The sequence below is a fragment of the Chelon labrosus genome, assembly GCF_963514085.1.
Source record: "Chelon labrosus genome assembly, chromosome: 20".
Classification (NCBI taxonomy): Eukaryota; Metazoa; Chordata; class Actinopteri; order Mugiliformes; family Mugilidae; genus Chelon; species Chelon labrosus.
Genome location: NC_140353.1, coordinates 8127806 through 8145473, shown reverse-complemented (window position 1 = coordinate 8145473; position 17668 = coordinate 8127806). Strand labels below are relative to the sequence as shown.

General features: G+C 42.5%; 1 protein-coding gene across 2 annotated transcripts in view; it reads right to left on the bottom strand.

Annotated features, from left to right (window-relative positions):
- The window catches only part of LOC311505462 (single-stranded DNA-binding protein 3), a 33895-nt gene extending 25325 nt beyond the window's left edge, over positions 1 to 8570 (bottom strand). For both annotated transcript variants that reach the window (XM_084569046.1, XM_084569045.1), the window contains exons 1-3: positions 7767 to 8570; positions 1052 to 1124; positions 342 to 403 (exon numbers count right to left, since the gene is read on the bottom strand). In XM_084569046.1, coding sequence (XP_084425172.1) covers positions 342 to 403; positions 1052 to 1124; positions 7767 to 7822 — 191 coding nt within the window. In that variant the 5' untranslated portion in view covers positions 7823 to 8570. The remainder of the gene's footprint in view (positions 1 to 341; positions 404 to 1051; positions 1125 to 7766) is intronic.
- Positions 8571 to 17668: the final 9098 nt, after the last annotated feature.

Genomic DNA, 17668 nt, shown 5'->3' with positions numbered 1-17668 from the left:
GGACAATTAAATTAAAATCAGGCGTTTTTCTAGCTTCTAAATGTTTATATATGCTAGTTCAACATATTCACAATTGGGAGTACGGCTCTTGCAGGGCCATGACAGCTCAAATGAAGCTACTGTTTGTGCATATTACAGTAATGAATTATGTAGGGTCAAGATAGACGGCGGAGCCCTATCAAGTGTGTGTATATGCAGGGAGGAGGGGGATGTACGGCTTAAAACATGTACTGTAAAAAATCTGTTTACACAGTCAAGCAAATAAAATGGACACGCTTATCCAAACAAACATGAATAAAATGGGAGAAGCGGCTTCTCGTACGGCAGAGAGAGAAACTTACCACCACCACGAATGGAGGAATCCTGGGGGCTCCCCTAATGTAATATTCTTCTCCCATCGAATCTGAGAAGAGAAGAGAAGAGAAGAGAAGAGAGGAGAAGAGAGGAGAAGAGAGGAGAAGAGAAGTCACTCGTGGCCACTAGAGAGAGGATTATGTCTGCAGGTCCAGGGGTTAAGAACATATAATCAGTCAGTCTCAAACTGTCAATGGCCTCTGACGTGAAGATAGGCATCTTTCTGGCTCTGTCGATCTCCATCTCCCTGACTCTCTCCCGTCTATTAGACTGCAATCCTGTCCCACTTGTCAAATGTGAAGTACATTCATAAACCAGGAGGTTAACTTACTCATTCACCGTTTTGCCCGCCCGCACCCAGGAGGGCTCGGGAAAATTTCAACACAAACAACAACACAACGAGTGTCTGCAGCGTGCACAGGCTGTGACATCGGTAGGTTTTACTTCCCCGCTTCACCAAGACTCACCACGGTGGACAGTGATCGTGATCTGGTGTAACTTTATAGGATTTCCTTATAAAATATTGATGCAACACCTTGCACTCAGTAATCATGTTTAGCATGTTTTCACTGGCCATGTATGTCTGAGAGGGAGGGTGCACGCTGCTGTAAAGGTGTACCACAGCAGGGACGTGTCGCGTAAACCTTGCAAATTAAGAAAGTTGTTGAGCATTCACTCGTTACGGATGACATCTTACCTCGGACAGGAAGGTCTGTGCTGACTTCTGTGCTCCCACATGTAGCAGGTACTCGTACACATATAACGCTAACCTGAAATTGAAAAGGAAAAGAACGTAAGTGACGGGAGACAATTTTTATTTTTACAATAACTCATAAGGGCCGTGAAGATTAGGTATCAACAGGCAAATTAGTAAAATGTGGCTTAAGAGTTGTTGGTCCCCCAAAGCAGGAAGTGTATAAGCTGCTGAAAGCAATACGTTACAGTACATTTTGATTTTCTTACTTGGTGAAACACCAATAAAAAGTTTGTCTGTATAACGGTCATTTAAGCAGCAAGATTAACACCATTTTTGTCAAATATTCTTACCAGCAACCGGTGCTTGCCTGCATGAGCCTGAATGAGCGCCAACACAAGCCATTGTTGTCTCAAGGCTCGTGTCGAACTAGTCAGCGACATTAGCTGCATTTTCAATACAGTAATGTGGATCTAAAGCGTTCAATAGACTGGCTCCTTATAGTTTTCCATTGTAGATAGCAACTGATAGTTGGCAGTTTTTTAGTATTGCCTGGTTTGATGTTCCATGCGAGTTAATCTGATGCTTAAAGGTAACAAGAAAACACTGACAACCAACATCGATTGCCCACAAGAGAGAATCATCACATTTCCTTGAGCACGGTACATCAAAACCACCATTTTTAAAAGCTAAGCTACCAGCAACAACAAGTATTTGGTCAATGTGGTACTATAAATGAAGTAGATACAAGTACATGGCACAAAAAAACCTAGTAAAGTCAACTCAAGCTGTACCATGCAGTAGAAATGATGCCTTCATTTAGCTCCAGATAGCTGCAGCAAGGCAGAAACCTTTGGTGTGGGACTTGTTTTGCCAAACACTGCTGGTTTTTTATTAAATTTTTAAAAACTTGCAACAAGAAATAAGTTCCTCTTGTTTTAGTTCTTGGATCAAGACTGAAGTCCAAGTGGAATTTGATTTGGCAGCTACAAAGAGAAGGTCCACCTTAAAACGTTGTGGTGGTAACTGTAGTATTGTAACGTTGGCTTAATCTTTATGCAGTGAACATGTGGCAAACAAAGGGCCGAAGGAAACTCTTTGGAAAGTTCCTGGACAACAGTTCCTGGAACTAAACGTTTTGGGGACTTTTCAAGGACAAACAGTCATTTTGCTTTGCTTTGTTCACATGCTTTTTGATGGCGCTAGAAACTTGAAAAAGGAACTAAAATTAGTTCAAAGTTCCTGGGACTGAAATGCAGGTGTAAACTCCACCTCACTAGTCAGGTCCCTGGGTTTCCACTAATGCTACTGAGCATCTTACCAAGCCTATCACAAATAATCTGAAACTGAATGGATAAAAAAAATAAATAAATTAAAAAAAATCAGTCTTGAATGAATGAAGACACCTCATACCAAAATAAATAGTTGCATACAACAGGTTTCCCAACAACATTAGCAAAGCCCTCGTCAGACTTTTTAAATCACCGCCATTATAACACTTGAAAATGGCAATCCACCAGAGTCTATTAACAGACAGAAGAACCATGCTGTAGAGTGGGAAACCCCCATTGGCCCAACATTGTACTCCTAACTCCTTCACTTAGTCATGTTTAATAGGCTGTTAATGGACCATCAATCGACCGGCAGCGTGGATATGACAGTGCCCTGTGTGCCCAGAGCAGACAGTCCTCTGACAGGCCAATAAGGTCCTAATGAGAAGGACAGTAGCTCAGTGTCATAGCCCCCATCATTAGTCAATGAAGTGATCAATGAAACATGGTTTTGAGATAATCAGGCTGTTGTGCAGATTGTTTTTAAACGCCGACTGCTCCTTTGCCGTCTTCTTTTGTACCGTTACTGAATGGAGAGATGAAATTAACGTCTATTTAAACACATTTAAGCCACGTCAGATGATGTGTCACCGGACAATAAAAACTCCAGAGGAAGTTGATAAGCTCTATCAAAAAAATGAAATGAAACATGGTACGTTTCTAATAACTTCCCTGAGTGTGTAAATGCCGAATTTATTGATACGCTTTCTGCATCACTATCTTCCTAACAAACATCGGGGTGTGTCTACTGAAACGGAATTAATCGGCCACTATTTCGATCATCGATTGAACGTTTAGAAGTCATTTTTCAAGCACATAATTCATTTCACTTCAGTGCTTTGTTGGGCTTTTCTTAATGTCTTCTCTGTGGCAGCGGAGAACAGCCTCGCTGCTACAACAGCAGTAGACGGGAAAGTCCAAAATCTGCCTAAATGCTTGCTTTTGAAGATGAACTACAAGATAAGATATTGCACACTGTCCAAGTGCCGTGTTCGTATCTTGACTTGCAGTAACATTATCACCCATCAACGATTTTTGCCATTTGAGTCAGTTCAGAAACTTGAAACTGATCAGCGCGACGAATTCCTGTGTCAATTGGTTCTTTCGAAAACACCCTTTTAAATAAATGTGCATAATGTAAATACTGATATGAGACAACAACCACGCGTTTAAGCTCGGTTACTACTTCTGCTATGGGTGGGTGAAGAGGAAACACAACAACTGCTATAATGTTTTACGATGGAGACCTGATCCGAGCCTGACCTGTTCTTACTACTAATGGTATGCAAATGTTTGAAATATGCATTGTTAGTATGCAAATGTAGTCAGTAAGAGATAAGAATAGGCAAATAGACAGTAACCGTAGTATGAAGCCGGCGGTCCCTGCATGATCGTACCTTGTTCTACATGTAGAAATAACACAGATAAGGGACATTTTCTTGGTAAGTAGTTAGATTTCTATTGCAAGTTCTTTAAGAATTTGAGATGCATGTAGAAGTCCATGTATTAATGAATAAATACTAATATTATGTAGTATTTTTTGACATATTACAAGAAAGGTACAAGGTAATAATTTAGGACACAGCTATAGATGAATATGTTTACATCCACACGCCAACATTTTATATTCTCCAACCTGGATGTGCTTGTTGGTCCTTTTTTGCTACTCATGTACAGTATTCATCCCAAGACTACCACAGTAGCTGAACAGGCCAACACAAGCATTGCACCCTGAACAAGCTTTTCTATTAAGTTATGAGAAGGAAGTCCAATTAAATTGACTGACTTTTGGAAAAACATACAACAATCTGAGAAAAATCTATTGTCAGGCGTCACATCCGTGACGTAGGAAGGGCATGGTTACGGCATATGTCCGTACTCTACGCCATAGCTTGACACGCACATGATCAGAAATGTAACTAGAATACATGTTGTGGTAACGCAGCTGCCACTGGTGCAAAGTACAAAACTATGCGGACACACCAGCGCAGATCTGTTGCAGACGTAAAAAAAACCAAGCTCAAGAGCGAGGCTGAGCGCCCAGGGTGGACAGAAACCGAAACTTTGGTTTGTTACGCCATATAATTCTTTGTCACTCTAGTTTTTTTGACGAGGACATAAATCCCAACAGTGACGCAAGTGTTTTAGTATGAATGGGTCAGTCCGGGTTGAACATGCATTCAGTAGACCTGCGCTTCTTGTGTAGAAGAGATAATAGTTTCAATATGTTTGGTCTCTCTGTATATGTACAGAGGGCCAACCCACTCAGAGGGTAATAAATAGCTGAGGGTGTTTCCCTTCTTGTAGATAGTCACCATGATAAGGAAACATATGCGAGCAGATACAGATGAACAAACAAAGCAAGAAGAGAATTGTCAACTTCCAAGGGTCATACATACTGATTAATAACAATCAGCTGTACATAAATCCATCAGGGTGCACAACAACAACGGCACATACAACAGCAGGAATACGTCCCGGCTGCATCCACTTCATTAATTCAACACAGACAGTGGGACAGATTAGTCGCTGTACAAATGACCGATGCTCTTAAGAGCCTGAAGACTGCGCTTGTGCTGACACACACACACACACACACACACACACACACACCAACACTTGACCACTTTAGCCAGGGGAATCTGACCACTTTCTGAGGCTCCTAGCAATTTGTAGGTCACAAAGCTCTTTGTGACCGCTGGTGTAGAGTGTAAGTCACTGCCACTTGCAGGTCAGTCTACTATTGGGCCACACGCACCTACAAAGCACACCAACATACTATACATCGCAGAGCATTATACCCCTGCCCCTTCGCTGTTTACCGATCGCAGTTAAACACATATAGATTCCTACGGATCTAAACCGACTTTAAGAATTTTGAAAAGCTGCGCAAAGGCTCACAGGAAGCTTTAGGATACAGAAAAGCGCTTCAAATATTGATACAGTTTGCGCCTCCCCGTGCGCTGCAGGCTTACGGACTTGCTCGATACACGCGCATCCTTATAAAAAAGGAGCAGGACGAGCAGCAGGAAATAGTCAAGGACTTGGTCTCATGTCTAGGGACTGGAGGATCACACTGCAGATGCCCCCCCAAGAGGCCTTCAATGAAATTTTTATGTGCGGTGTGCGCGCTGTTGCAAAAGGGGCGGCTTGTGCGTGCACCTGGCCTCCTGCATTATTAAAGCTCAGAAGCTAGTTCATAGAAAAGAAAGAGAAGTTTGAGGAGTGGAGCCACTATGGGATGGTGGCACAGAAAGGTTGACTACTTGAACATAAGAGGGGACATACAATTTTTTTTTTTTTAAGAGGAAGAATGAAGTTGATGCAAGGGGACCAGAGGAGCAGCCAAGATGATCACTCCAGAAATCACACTTACACTTTATTAAGAGACACCATTCTCTCATATACCTGAAAGAAAAACCTCTTCCTCTATCAAACCATGTGAGGTGACCCCCTGACCTCCCTATACACCATCCCCTTATACATCTGAGACATCAGCGTGTGCATACGCCGAATTCCAGGGCCAGAACTCTCCCTGATGTTCACCACCGACACACCTGACATCCTGCCTGAGGCTTGTGACAAAACCCCCTCTTTAAACATGGATGAGTCTGCCCACCATACCTACCACTCTGTCTCTCTCTCTCTCTCTTCTCTCTGCCTGCCTCTTTCTTTCTTTCTTTCATTCTTTCTTTCTTTCTTTCTTTCTCAACTCTGACGCAAAGCTGAGAGCAGCTGCTTCAGTCTGTCTCAATAATTCAACGCTGAAGTGAGGGATGAGGACTTTGAGAAGCAGCGATGGATGGGAAGTGAGAGTCGGGAGGTAGCTGAGGATAGGAGAGCGGCGCATGAGAGAAAGAGTAAAGAATATGGGGCCTCCAGCAGAGGTTAAATAATAAGAATAATAACAATAAAAACACCAATTAAGGAGGTGAGAAATAAGTGTCGATTATGCATGCGAACATCCACATGGCTCTGGCAATTCTGCCCCACTTAGGGTCCTGAGGACTGGTCCAGCAAGTCAGGGCATTTCGCCGCTGGCGCGTCCAACTAGCCTAAGCCACAAGAATTCACCTCTAGTGTAACAGAAACTATTATAAACCATTAACAGGGCACTGTAAAGCTGCTACACCTAACAAAGTTTAATGAAAGCCTATTACAGGTCTTAGCAGGCTTTGTTAACCGTGGCTCTCAGCAAAGGAAGTTCACCGAAGATCTGTTTCGAAACTAATGCAAAGAGGTTTTTGAACTTAATGCTTAAGATGATTTTGAAAGCCTTTTAATTTTTTTTTTTTTTGGGGGGGGGGTGAGGGGGGCTTGTCAGAGTGTTGGTAACAGCGCGGCACGTATCTCCTCCTGAGCGAACAACAGGCATCGAGACAGAGGCATGCAGACAAAGGGACGGGATGGCTACAGCTCCACAAGCTAACACCGTCCAAGTTTCCGGGCAGACCAGCGATTATTAAGCGTGTCTTTTTTTTGGGGGGGTGGGTAAAAAAATAAAAAAATAAAAGAGGGGGGGGGGCTCCGGTAGCGGTTGAGTTTTTGTTTATCCAAACCAAGCACGACTACAGGGGGGCGAGTGGTGGAAATCTGTACGGGCCACAAAAGTTAAGAGGCGCCGCTCTCCTCGCTCCGCGGAGCTGCTCTCCGCTGATTCGAACGCACGCGTGGATACAATGTAACCGAGCGCGTTCGGGGGCATTCGTGCCACAGTGGGACCGTTCTGGAACGCGTCCCCGGCGCTACATTTTGTAACAAAGCCCCACACACCCCTCGTCAAACAGCTGTATTCTATTTATACCCGCTGCCGCTCCGGCGAAGGGGCGACACACACGCGCACACAAAAGCCCCTGCTAGCTACAATGCACACGGCGTCGCTCCAAACGCATTGTTCCTCGCGCTGGGGCGAGATGGAAGTGTGGGATCCCCACCGACGCTTTCCTCGCGAGACAATAATTCAGCGAAGCGAGCGCACCGTTTATGCGTTATTGCCGGAGCACGTGCGCGTGTTGAAAGCGGTGCAACTTTAAAGTCGCTAAAAATAAAATTAAAAAAAAAAAAAAAAAAAACTGCCTCTCTCTCCCGTTTTGCATTGGAAAGAAACAAGAAGAGTGGAACTGGCTGTGCGGCTAGCCGCTTGGGCTAACTTAGCAGCCGTGCCTGTAGTTTGGAGGATGCATGAGGAGAAAGGCACACACAAAGTGGCAAACACAACTACTGAACTATCACAGCATCACTTTTTTTGTTGCAGCTCGTACGTGTAAAAAACGGCTAACACGCTCTGCTCGAGTGACCCAACTGCTCCACATCAGTTAGCAACTTTAGCCACCTAGCACACTCTTCTTTGCTGGATATGTGTTGTGACAGTGCAATAATTTACTTACTTTTCTCTTGCTTGGCTATCGGAGGGGACCACAGCTCCTTTACCCTTGCCGTACATCTTGGAGGCTGCTCTGATACTTTATTTTATCCCACTCGACACCTGTCAAAGAAAGCTACCAGGAAAACCTACTATCTCCATAGCTACCCTGTTAGTGTTGTCTCCCTATCTCTCCCTTGCGCTCTCTTTGCTCCGGTTTCCTTTTTTTTTTTTTCTACATCCCCAACATTGCCCACAAATCAGGCAGGGTTTCAGCCGGGGGGGAACTTGAAACAGTCCGCTGGTGGAGCGTTTTTTTTTTTTTTCAATCGCTGTTCCTGGATTCAGCTCACGCCCCCCCTGTTGTGAGACGGTGGGGGCTTCTTAAAGCCACAGTGTCTCAGTTTTTGTCGACTTCGCTCAAGTTCAAGTTCTCTTTTTGGAGGCCTTCAAGTTCAGGCCTCACATTAGATTTGTGTTCGTGTACAGTGCAGGGATGGTTTAAACCAACCACTATTACTATTTTGAAACGTTTCTAAACGCTGATATGTATATGCACCCCACAGGCAGGATGCAATGTCTTGTTTTTACCCTTATGTGGCACTTCTTCAGCCCGAATTGCACCATTTGTTGTCCCTGGTACCTCTAAAGTAGCCCATGTGTTTAATCTAAGTACATTACCTTAAAAGACACTCATATACACGCAGAAAAAACGTACACAAACGACTGACTGATGTTATCATTTTACCTGAATACATTGTTTGATCATATGACTCCAATCGGGGGTCAGTAAGTACATTATTTATTATGTCTTTTCACAACTAGTTTCCAAAATAGGGTTCGGGGACCAGTAAGGGTCCTAAGGGTGGTGTCAGCAACCCAAATAAATAAAAATTTGCTGTAATTTACTTTACAATGTCTATTGTGTGCTGTGGTTTAATTTTGCGAGGACGGCAGTGTAAATGAAAAGATTTCACTTTTAACGTCTGTCAATTGCGTCAAATTTCACAAATGTGTCTATTTTAGGTCCTCTGGACAAAAAGAAAGTCAGTTTTAGAATCTGTAGTGGACAAATACAAACAAACTGAGCCATTACCCCCTCTTCGTTCACTTCTGTTCATTTTTCTTTGAGAATTTCCTTTGGAGCAGATTTAATGCAGAATTTTTTTGTCTTTGTCTACACCATCTTTATGGATTTTGTGGCGCATTACAATCAAAATTGACTTAGCTTGTCTAAAATGTTAACATACACACACTTGCCAGTTCATTAGGTACGCTAGCGAAAATAAATTTTTTTTAGAATATTTTAGTCCTGCACTAAATCTTAGCTAGCTTAGCATGAAGGTTATGGTATGTAAAAGAGGTGTTGATTCAACTGTGTTAATTTTCTGTGGTTTGTAGTACCGCTGGATTGTTCCCGACACATTTTTCTATTATTTTGTCAACTCTATTTTAGTCAGTGGGCTAAGCTAATTCAATCCAGTTGAAACAGCAACACAAACTGCATCCTCCACAGTGACCATACAGTCGAATTACCACTTTTCTGACAATGTTTTGACATAAAGCGAACATTATAATTGAATATATCATCTCGTAGAGGGATTTAGAGCAGGACTGCTATGTCAGCATGCATCTGTTTTGACTAGCGTACCTAATAAACTGGCAGGTGAGTGTGCAAACCGACCAGTTGATGAACAAAATGTCAAAGGGCCTAATCCATTATGTAATCAGGAACTATTAAGTGTTATTCGTAGCTTCCTGTAGTAAACTCTATGAGTTGCACAAGCGCACTGAATGTTCTTGTTTTGGTTCCTCGGCGGTAAAAACAGAGCGATTTCATTTTTAATGTGTCGGGCTCAGCGTTCAACGATGTTTGCCAGTGATTTGCTCACAGACCTTTTAGTCACTATATTAATGTAATAATAGCAGAGGACGATACAGCTCCGGCTCATTTAATGCCCAGGTATGGTGCTGGCACTCGATAGCGATGCATAAGTGTGCGTCATGTCCCTTTAAGAGTGTGTAGAGGGCCGTTGCAGAGTTTGTGTGTGTGCACATGTGTGTGTCTGTGTGTGTGTATGTGTGTGTGTGCGTAAGGCAGGGACAGGCAGTGTGTTCTGTTTTCGTGCTACTAGCTGTGGGAAGGGCACAGCTGACTGTCTGTGTGCGTGGATGTCCGTGTGCACGGCGGTGTGTGTATGTGTGCAAACCAACCGGCGCATGTATCTCTGTGTGCGTGAGAGACTGAAAAGAGGGAGAGAGAGAGAGAGAGAGAGAGAGAGAAATACTTCTGTATGTGTGGCGAGGCCCGTTTATTTTATTTTATTTTTATTTATATATTTATTTTCTTACATGGGAATACAAACACATCATGATGAGCGGACATGTTAGAAAAGAATAGAGGAATAAGAGAGCGGGAAAAGAAGATAGATAGATCCTCATTTTTATGGGGTTTTTTTTGCTTGGTGAACTAGGGTATGCAACATATAGCAACACAGATGCACTGAATGATGCAATAATCATAAGAATATTGGGATTGTACAAGTGATACACTGCATATATTAAGAATGTGAATTAACTGATTTCAGCATGCACAAATGCAGGAAAGACAGACAGACAAAAAAAAAATAAAAAATGCCACAAAATTTTCACTTATAGCTGTGCTGCAGCATTTCTTTCATCTGAATATTTTCACGCTTGCATGTATTTCGGTCAATGTCCACACGAAAGCGGCTAAATGCGAAACCCTCAAGTGGCCACTTTAAGCACCAACCTCCAGGAAGGAAAAAAACAAAGCCGGTTGCGAAGGGCCAAAAACCGCAGTTCCTCAAATGGCCACTTGAGGGTGTATCTTCAAATTTGCAACTATACAGCAAAAATAAACATGTTTAAAGGTTTTCATTCAGCTAACTTTTGCATTCATGACAGTCGTATGCTTTGTAACTCACCGATTTAAATTGCCTATCTATACAGGGCTTCACCCACCCACCTCAGCCTCAGTCTTTGCCGATTTTTGGATTAGCAGTGGGTTTTGCTGCCTTGAAATCAGGCCGTGCTGACCATGTTCAAGGGAAAAGTTTGTATGAACAAGCCCTCCGGCGGTTTTAAAAACCTCAGAAGTGGACATTTTATGGCAAAGTTTGAAGTCACACAAGTTGTGATGTGTTTGCTGTGACGTTTCAAGACATGTGAATAGGAAGTCAGTATATTGCAGTGAAGTTTTATATCACTTTTTTGAAAATTTCGAATATTCAAGCGCAAAATGTTAAATGTTAACATAACCATGTATTAGCTTACTAAAATGTTAGCATTGGTGGCCTCTGGATGCCAACAGTTGGCTAGCAATGCTATCCACATGTACAGTCGATGAACACCAAGTATTTTGTGTACACGACTTTCTGTGTTGTACCCACAAGGTCTCGAGTTCCACTTGAAAGCACTGTTGGAGAGGGTCAAGTGTTGCCAATATGGGGACGACTGCAGCCACTACATTAAGCTTCAGAACTGCTATTAAGGAAACCTATGGGTTTGTCCGTATTTAAATACAATCCATGGTGCACACAAGTGCCTTCAGGTTATTTCAGTAATGATCTTCATCTTCACTGAAACGCCAAAACAATATAAAAATAGATAATTCCTCTGCTTTGCCTGAAGGAAAATAGTTGCAGGTTAAACCTCTGCTGTCTCTTCCAGTTTTCCATCATCACCTATGCTTCTAATCATACTTGAATTGTAAAAAAAAAAAAACAACATAGCCATATCAGCCATTTGCATTTTTGGGTGTCTGCACTGTCTAGCAAATTAGTGTTTTATGCAATTCACGAAAGATCCCTTTCAACTATCTGAACTAAAATAAGAGAATGACTTTTTCAGATTTTTGCAAAATCCAGCTCAGTGTGGACCGAGAGTGAAAACTGTAAGAACAAGATGCATTTTCACATTTAGCCAGCTCGGTGTGCACATGATCTCAGAGAGAAAGAGAGAAAGTGAGGTATCTTTTATAAGCGCTAGACCGCAAACTCTATCACTGTCTCATCATAGCACCAGTATTGATCCAAGAACCCAATGATCCCCGGGAACACTCGCTCTTCCTCTTTTGCACGGAATAAACACAAGCAGCATCCTTGTGTATGCTTTTTCTTTCCCTCTGTTTCTGCAATGTTCTTGAATGCAGATCAGGCTGGCGCTTTGTCCGTCCTTCTCGCCGTCCTTCCATCGAATCACACCAACATCCATCATTTTGCCAAAACTGACACCTCCAAAACTACAAAAATCAATGTGGTAAAATCTTTTTTTAATGACGTAAAATCGAGTCAAATTAAGCTTCCAACCCCGATTATACATTGTACATTTAATTATATTGTTGTGTATGTAATGTGTTACAGAAAACTTACCCTTGCTTTGTCATGAAAAGGCCACTGTTATGGTTTAATTTTGTACGGTTATCTTAAAGGGGAATTACCATTTTCTATAACCTGGACCTTATTTCTGGCATAAAATGCGATTGTTTACTCACCCATATAACTTTGGTGTCATCTGGAGTCATTCGGACAATATTTAGATCTGTGTATATCCATATAGTGGGAGTGAATGGGGCACCGCAACGCAGCCTCTAAATAACGCATTATCTGCCGCGAAACTCGTTCACTGCATGTCCGCAACGGGGAATAGCACTAGCGTATCATAACAAAATATTGGTGAAATGAACATGTTCTACGCCAGATAATGCATTATTTAGAGGCTGTGTTTCGGTGCCCCAGTCACTCCCACTATATGGATATACGCGGCTCTAAATATCATCCAAATGACTCCAAATGACACCAAAGTTATATGGGTGAATAAACCATCATATTTTATGCCAGAAATAAGGTCCAGGTTGTAAAAAATGGTAGTTCCCCTTTAAAGTTTTGTTCGGTTTATCTTTATTTTTTGCTTATTCAGTCTGAATCTGAATTCAGTACACTTTATCCTAAAAAACAGCAAATCTCAAGGTTTGTTCAGGTTATTATTTGGTTTTCAGCACCGGACAATGCTACCCTCCAAACTACCATCACCTTCCCATCCTACCTCCATCCCACTACAATCTCTTCCCTTCCACATCCTCTCCATTGACCCACTTTAGTGCCTTCTTGCCACCGTCTCCCTCTCTTCTTCCTCACGCACCCGTACTTCATCTCTATCTCCGTCCCTCTTGCTTTCTCCTCCCCCCTTTTCCTGCTCTCCCTCCATTTCTGCTCCTCCTCCTTCCTTGCCATCTCCTCCTCCTGTTCCTCTCCTCGCACCTTCTCCTGCACCTCCACTTCTCTCCTCGTTCAATATTTCCAGTTTCTCTACTTCTTCTCTCATCCGCACTCTCCATCTTCATCTCCTGCATTCTTGTACCTAGTCTTTTCCCTCCCCTCCCCTCCTCTCCCCTTCTGCTCTCCTCCCTCGTCTTTCCACCTTGTGTTTCCTTCCTTCTCTCCTCCTCCTTTCTCCTTCCACCATGAGTCATTTCGTGCTCTCTCTGCTCCCCTCACTTTACGCCACAGAGCCATTCAGGACAGACATTCATCAGCGGCCTGAGATGATAGATGCTGCTCACCACAGCTCCAGCAGCCAGTTAGCCCCGGGTGATGCCTTATGCATACAGATATCACCTGGCTAGCTGTAGTTCTACCGCCTCAACTAAGATCGAATACGCTCAAAATGCTCTCAAGTACACACGCAAACACACACATATGCACACACCGCGCTGCCTGGTGTCTATGACGGGTTCCGTGTGAAATGGAAAAGTTTGGTGCATGCAGGAAATCATTCAGAAGTATATATGCACGTTAATAAAGTGTATACAAGTCTCGTTGGAATGGATTTGTCTGTGTGTACATACTGTATATATATGTGTGTGTGTGTGTATGTGTGTGTGTTGGAGATTGTTAGGTATGTAAATTCCAGGGGAGTTAGGTTAATTGGGTCTGAAAAAGAGGTGGGTGTGTCTCTCTCCTCTATGACAGGCTTATTTACATAGCAAAGCTGTAATTACCCTAACGAAGCCCCTATCCTATCAGGGAGAGTGCACACACACATACGTACACACACACACGTGCAATCCCCAAACAGGTTTGAGCTCAATCATGCCAAACCTGTATTTTTCATCACTCCAGATCCCTCTCAGAAGCATTCCATTCACATGTTCGTTTCTAATTGAATAGCATCCTTTGCAGTGCCAATCAGTCGGTTTGTTGGAATTTCTCTATCAGAGCTCATTGGCTTCTAAGAGAGATGTGGGACTCCTTCCAGCACTCAGCGTTCACTTCCTTCCTCCCCCCACCCTCCATATTCTTTTGTCAAAACAGGCTTTCCCTTTGTAAGTTTGAGTTAATGCAGCAAAACCAAAAAAATAAATACTATTTTCTTTGTGTGATTTCAATTTAAAGCACAATTCCAAACCATTGTTAGAGAAATTGAGAAGATGTAAAAACAGCGCTGACATTTGGGAGGATCATTATCCGTCAAACCAGCAAAAAGAAAGTAAATTAAAACTTATATTGCTCATGTCGCGAGGTTTGTTGACAGAACAATCCAACCAAAATAAACTGGAAAAGATTTTTTTTTTGTCATCGCTATGTTATTTCTGAATGAAATGTTTGTCGATGTAAGGCATTATATACAGTATGTATACATTTACACATATAAAACTGAATAATGAAACCCCCAGCACAGAACACATCATAACACTTTTACGAATAAATGCTTTTAAAATATATACATGGATTAGCCACAACATTAAAACCACTGGCAGGATAAGCAAATAACATCAATCATCTTGTGACAATTCAATGTTCTGCTGGGATACTGTTGGATCTGGCATTCGTGTGGATGTTACTTAGACATGTACCACCCACCTAGACCAGACCAGGCACCCCCACCCCATAGCCATCCCCAGCAGGATGCAGCCTGACACAGGCACACTCAAAAAAAAAAAAAAAATGGAAAACTGCACTTCGGCGTGTGCCCTTTTGACCTTGCTTGCTTTTATAACCCCTTTCTTTCAAGCTTCAAATGCCGAAAAGTGACGCTGACGCAGAAGTGCCAAAAAACTGCAGTTCCTCGTTTGGCCACTTGAGGCTGACTTTCAACTTTACATTTCTCATTACCACTCACATTCGACTTACTTATGCGTTTTTGAATTACCTGGAAGTTCGAAAGTTAGTCACAGCCAAGATGGCGAAGACAAGAGCGGCAAACGCTGGGCTTCAAAACTGCCCTTCAGGATTTCTATGGCTGACGTCATGGAGGGTTTGTCCATCTTCAAATTTCCATGCATTGATTCACTAAACTGGACAACCAATCGGAAAGAATCATCTCTCACTGAAGCAATTCAGCATGCTCACTAAGAGCCACCAACAGAGGTCCAACTAGAGTCAGTGCTGCAACCACACCACAAAAACTAGTTTCTCTAAGTGTGTCATGACTGACCTGCTGTGTCAACCCTTAGATAATGTGGATGGACATGATGAAATCACATTATACGAGGAGAGCAGCAGTCATAAAATGAGAGCAAGGAAGTAAGATTTTCCAGGCAACGTATGCCTGACTAAAAAAAAAAAAACGTACTGCAGCATTATATAATGATGAGGCTAGTGTCACTGGAGAAAACTCTATCTCTCCATCTTCTACAATAGATCCCTTCTATGAACGATGGCACAAAAAAAAAACACTAATCACAGACACAAGCTGCTGCCTTTTGGTTAGAAAAAAAAAATGACTTCCAAAAGCCAGATGTTTATCCATTAATAATTACGATAGTTAAATTCTCGGTTCACCAAATACACAAAACCAAAAACAGCTCGTGTTCCCACTTTCCTCTGTTGCTATCTAAACACACAGATGGTTTCATTGGTGAAGCGGATTTTTATGCAGTGAGATTGCAAAAAAATGTCAATACAAAAACATGAACGGACATGAATACATGCAAATTCCCCCCTGTACAGGGAAAGTTGAGAGTGTTTTAACTTGCACAAACTGAAACAACAGTGCAGCAGAAATTCCCACATGTTTAATCTGAATACATCTAAGGATAAGCCTAACTCAAAGTAAAACTATCCTGCCTACCTTCTAATGAGAAATAGAAGTAAGCACTTTTACATGCACTCTAATAGTTACCTATATACTATAATCTGACATTCTCATAATCGCAAATTAGGCCTTTTTCTGAATGTAACATATTGACAGTTTTAGCAACAAGTCTTTGGAGATTCAGAACATGCATCTATTTTTGTTTTTCGCAAGGGTTTGTACCACAGTTTGCGCCGCATGGCCTCTTGCCAGTTTGCAGCCAGGTCCGTGCGTTGTACGCAAACCAACTAGCTAACAATATGCAAGTTTGGGGTGGAGATTCATGCCCAAAAGAAAAGCCCATGTTTCTGGTTTGAGAACACACCAACTTTTAAACATAAAAAGTCACAAACTGAAGTAAAAACAACAGAGACTCGTATTCCAAAATGTGCTGTATCCATGTCCAAAACATGCTCCTAAAACCCAAATACATCTGTAACAGCTTGTCCTCTAGAGGGTTCGCAGAGATTGGGCAAGAGGCAGGGTACACTCTGCACTGGTGGTTTGGATATTTAGATCCGCGTATATCCATATAGTGGGAGTGACTTGGGCACCGAAACGCAGCCTCTAAATAACGCATTATCTGCCGCAAAACTCGTTCATTTCACCAATATTTTGTTATGATACGCTAGTGCTATTCCCCGCTGAGTCCGGAGTTACCTGTTATCATCATCTGGGGTCTGTAGATTGGCCTACTAACCTCTGACCTGGATAATGTCATCTCTGAGCGCCGCATGCATCCCACGCAGCTTGTTTACCTGTAATTTGCTACTGCTAGTTTTTTGCAACATGGCTGAATATTTTTCCGATTCTGAAGTTGTGGACGACGACTTTGTTTATGATGGACGTCCTTACCGTTTTGAGCCAGAGTATACGGATGAGGAGCTCGTTGAAAGGAGGATGGCAGAGAGAACAGCTGGCCAAAGAACAACAAACTGCTGCACGTCCGTGAATAGACAACAGGTAACTCCGGTGTCAACGGGGAATAGCACTAGCGTATCATAACAAAATATTGGTGAAATGAACGAGTTTTGCGGCAGATAATGCGTTATTTAGAGGCTGCATTTCGGTGCCCCAGTCACTCCCACTATATGGATATATGCAGATCTAAATATCGTCCGAAAGACTCCAAAGGATGAGTAAACCATTGTATTTTATGCCAGAAATAAGGTCCAGGTTGTAAAAAATGGTAATTCCCCTTTGATGTCAGCGTAAACGATAATGATGGCGGCTTGTTGATGGTCCAGTTTTAAAAGTTTTGCATTTTAATTGGCAAAATTTTAAATCCACGCAGCTCCATTTTATTTGAGACATTGGCACAATGTGCAGATGCAGATATAAATTTTTATTTGTTTCACTGGGAACTATCTGCATGGATGAACACCACTACCTGCAAATGGTGAAACACTTTAATTTAAGTCATCTTTCTACTTCCTGGTAATCGCATCAATACATCGAACACTTGCCCAGCCTTTACTCAGGCATCTGAACATTACGTTAGTGGTCACAGCTATATAGGAAGGTGTATTATTCCTTTCCTAAACATTGTGCACTACAGCCAGGACCAGTACCTTTACCCAGTACTCCCATTCCTCCCCTTAGTATCTGCCCTTCCCTCTCTCTGCACTTCCTATTCCAACAGGAATTTAATCTTTCAAGCCATCGTTGTTTTTCTTCTCCCCTATTTTTACTGCTGCTGCTGCTGCTGCTGCTGCTGCTGCTTGGAAGACCACAGACTGCCTCTGTATGCTGATGCCCCCCCACCCACCCCCCTCCTTCTCTGAGCCTGTCTCTCTCTCTTTCTCTATCTCTATTTGTCTAACTCTCCCA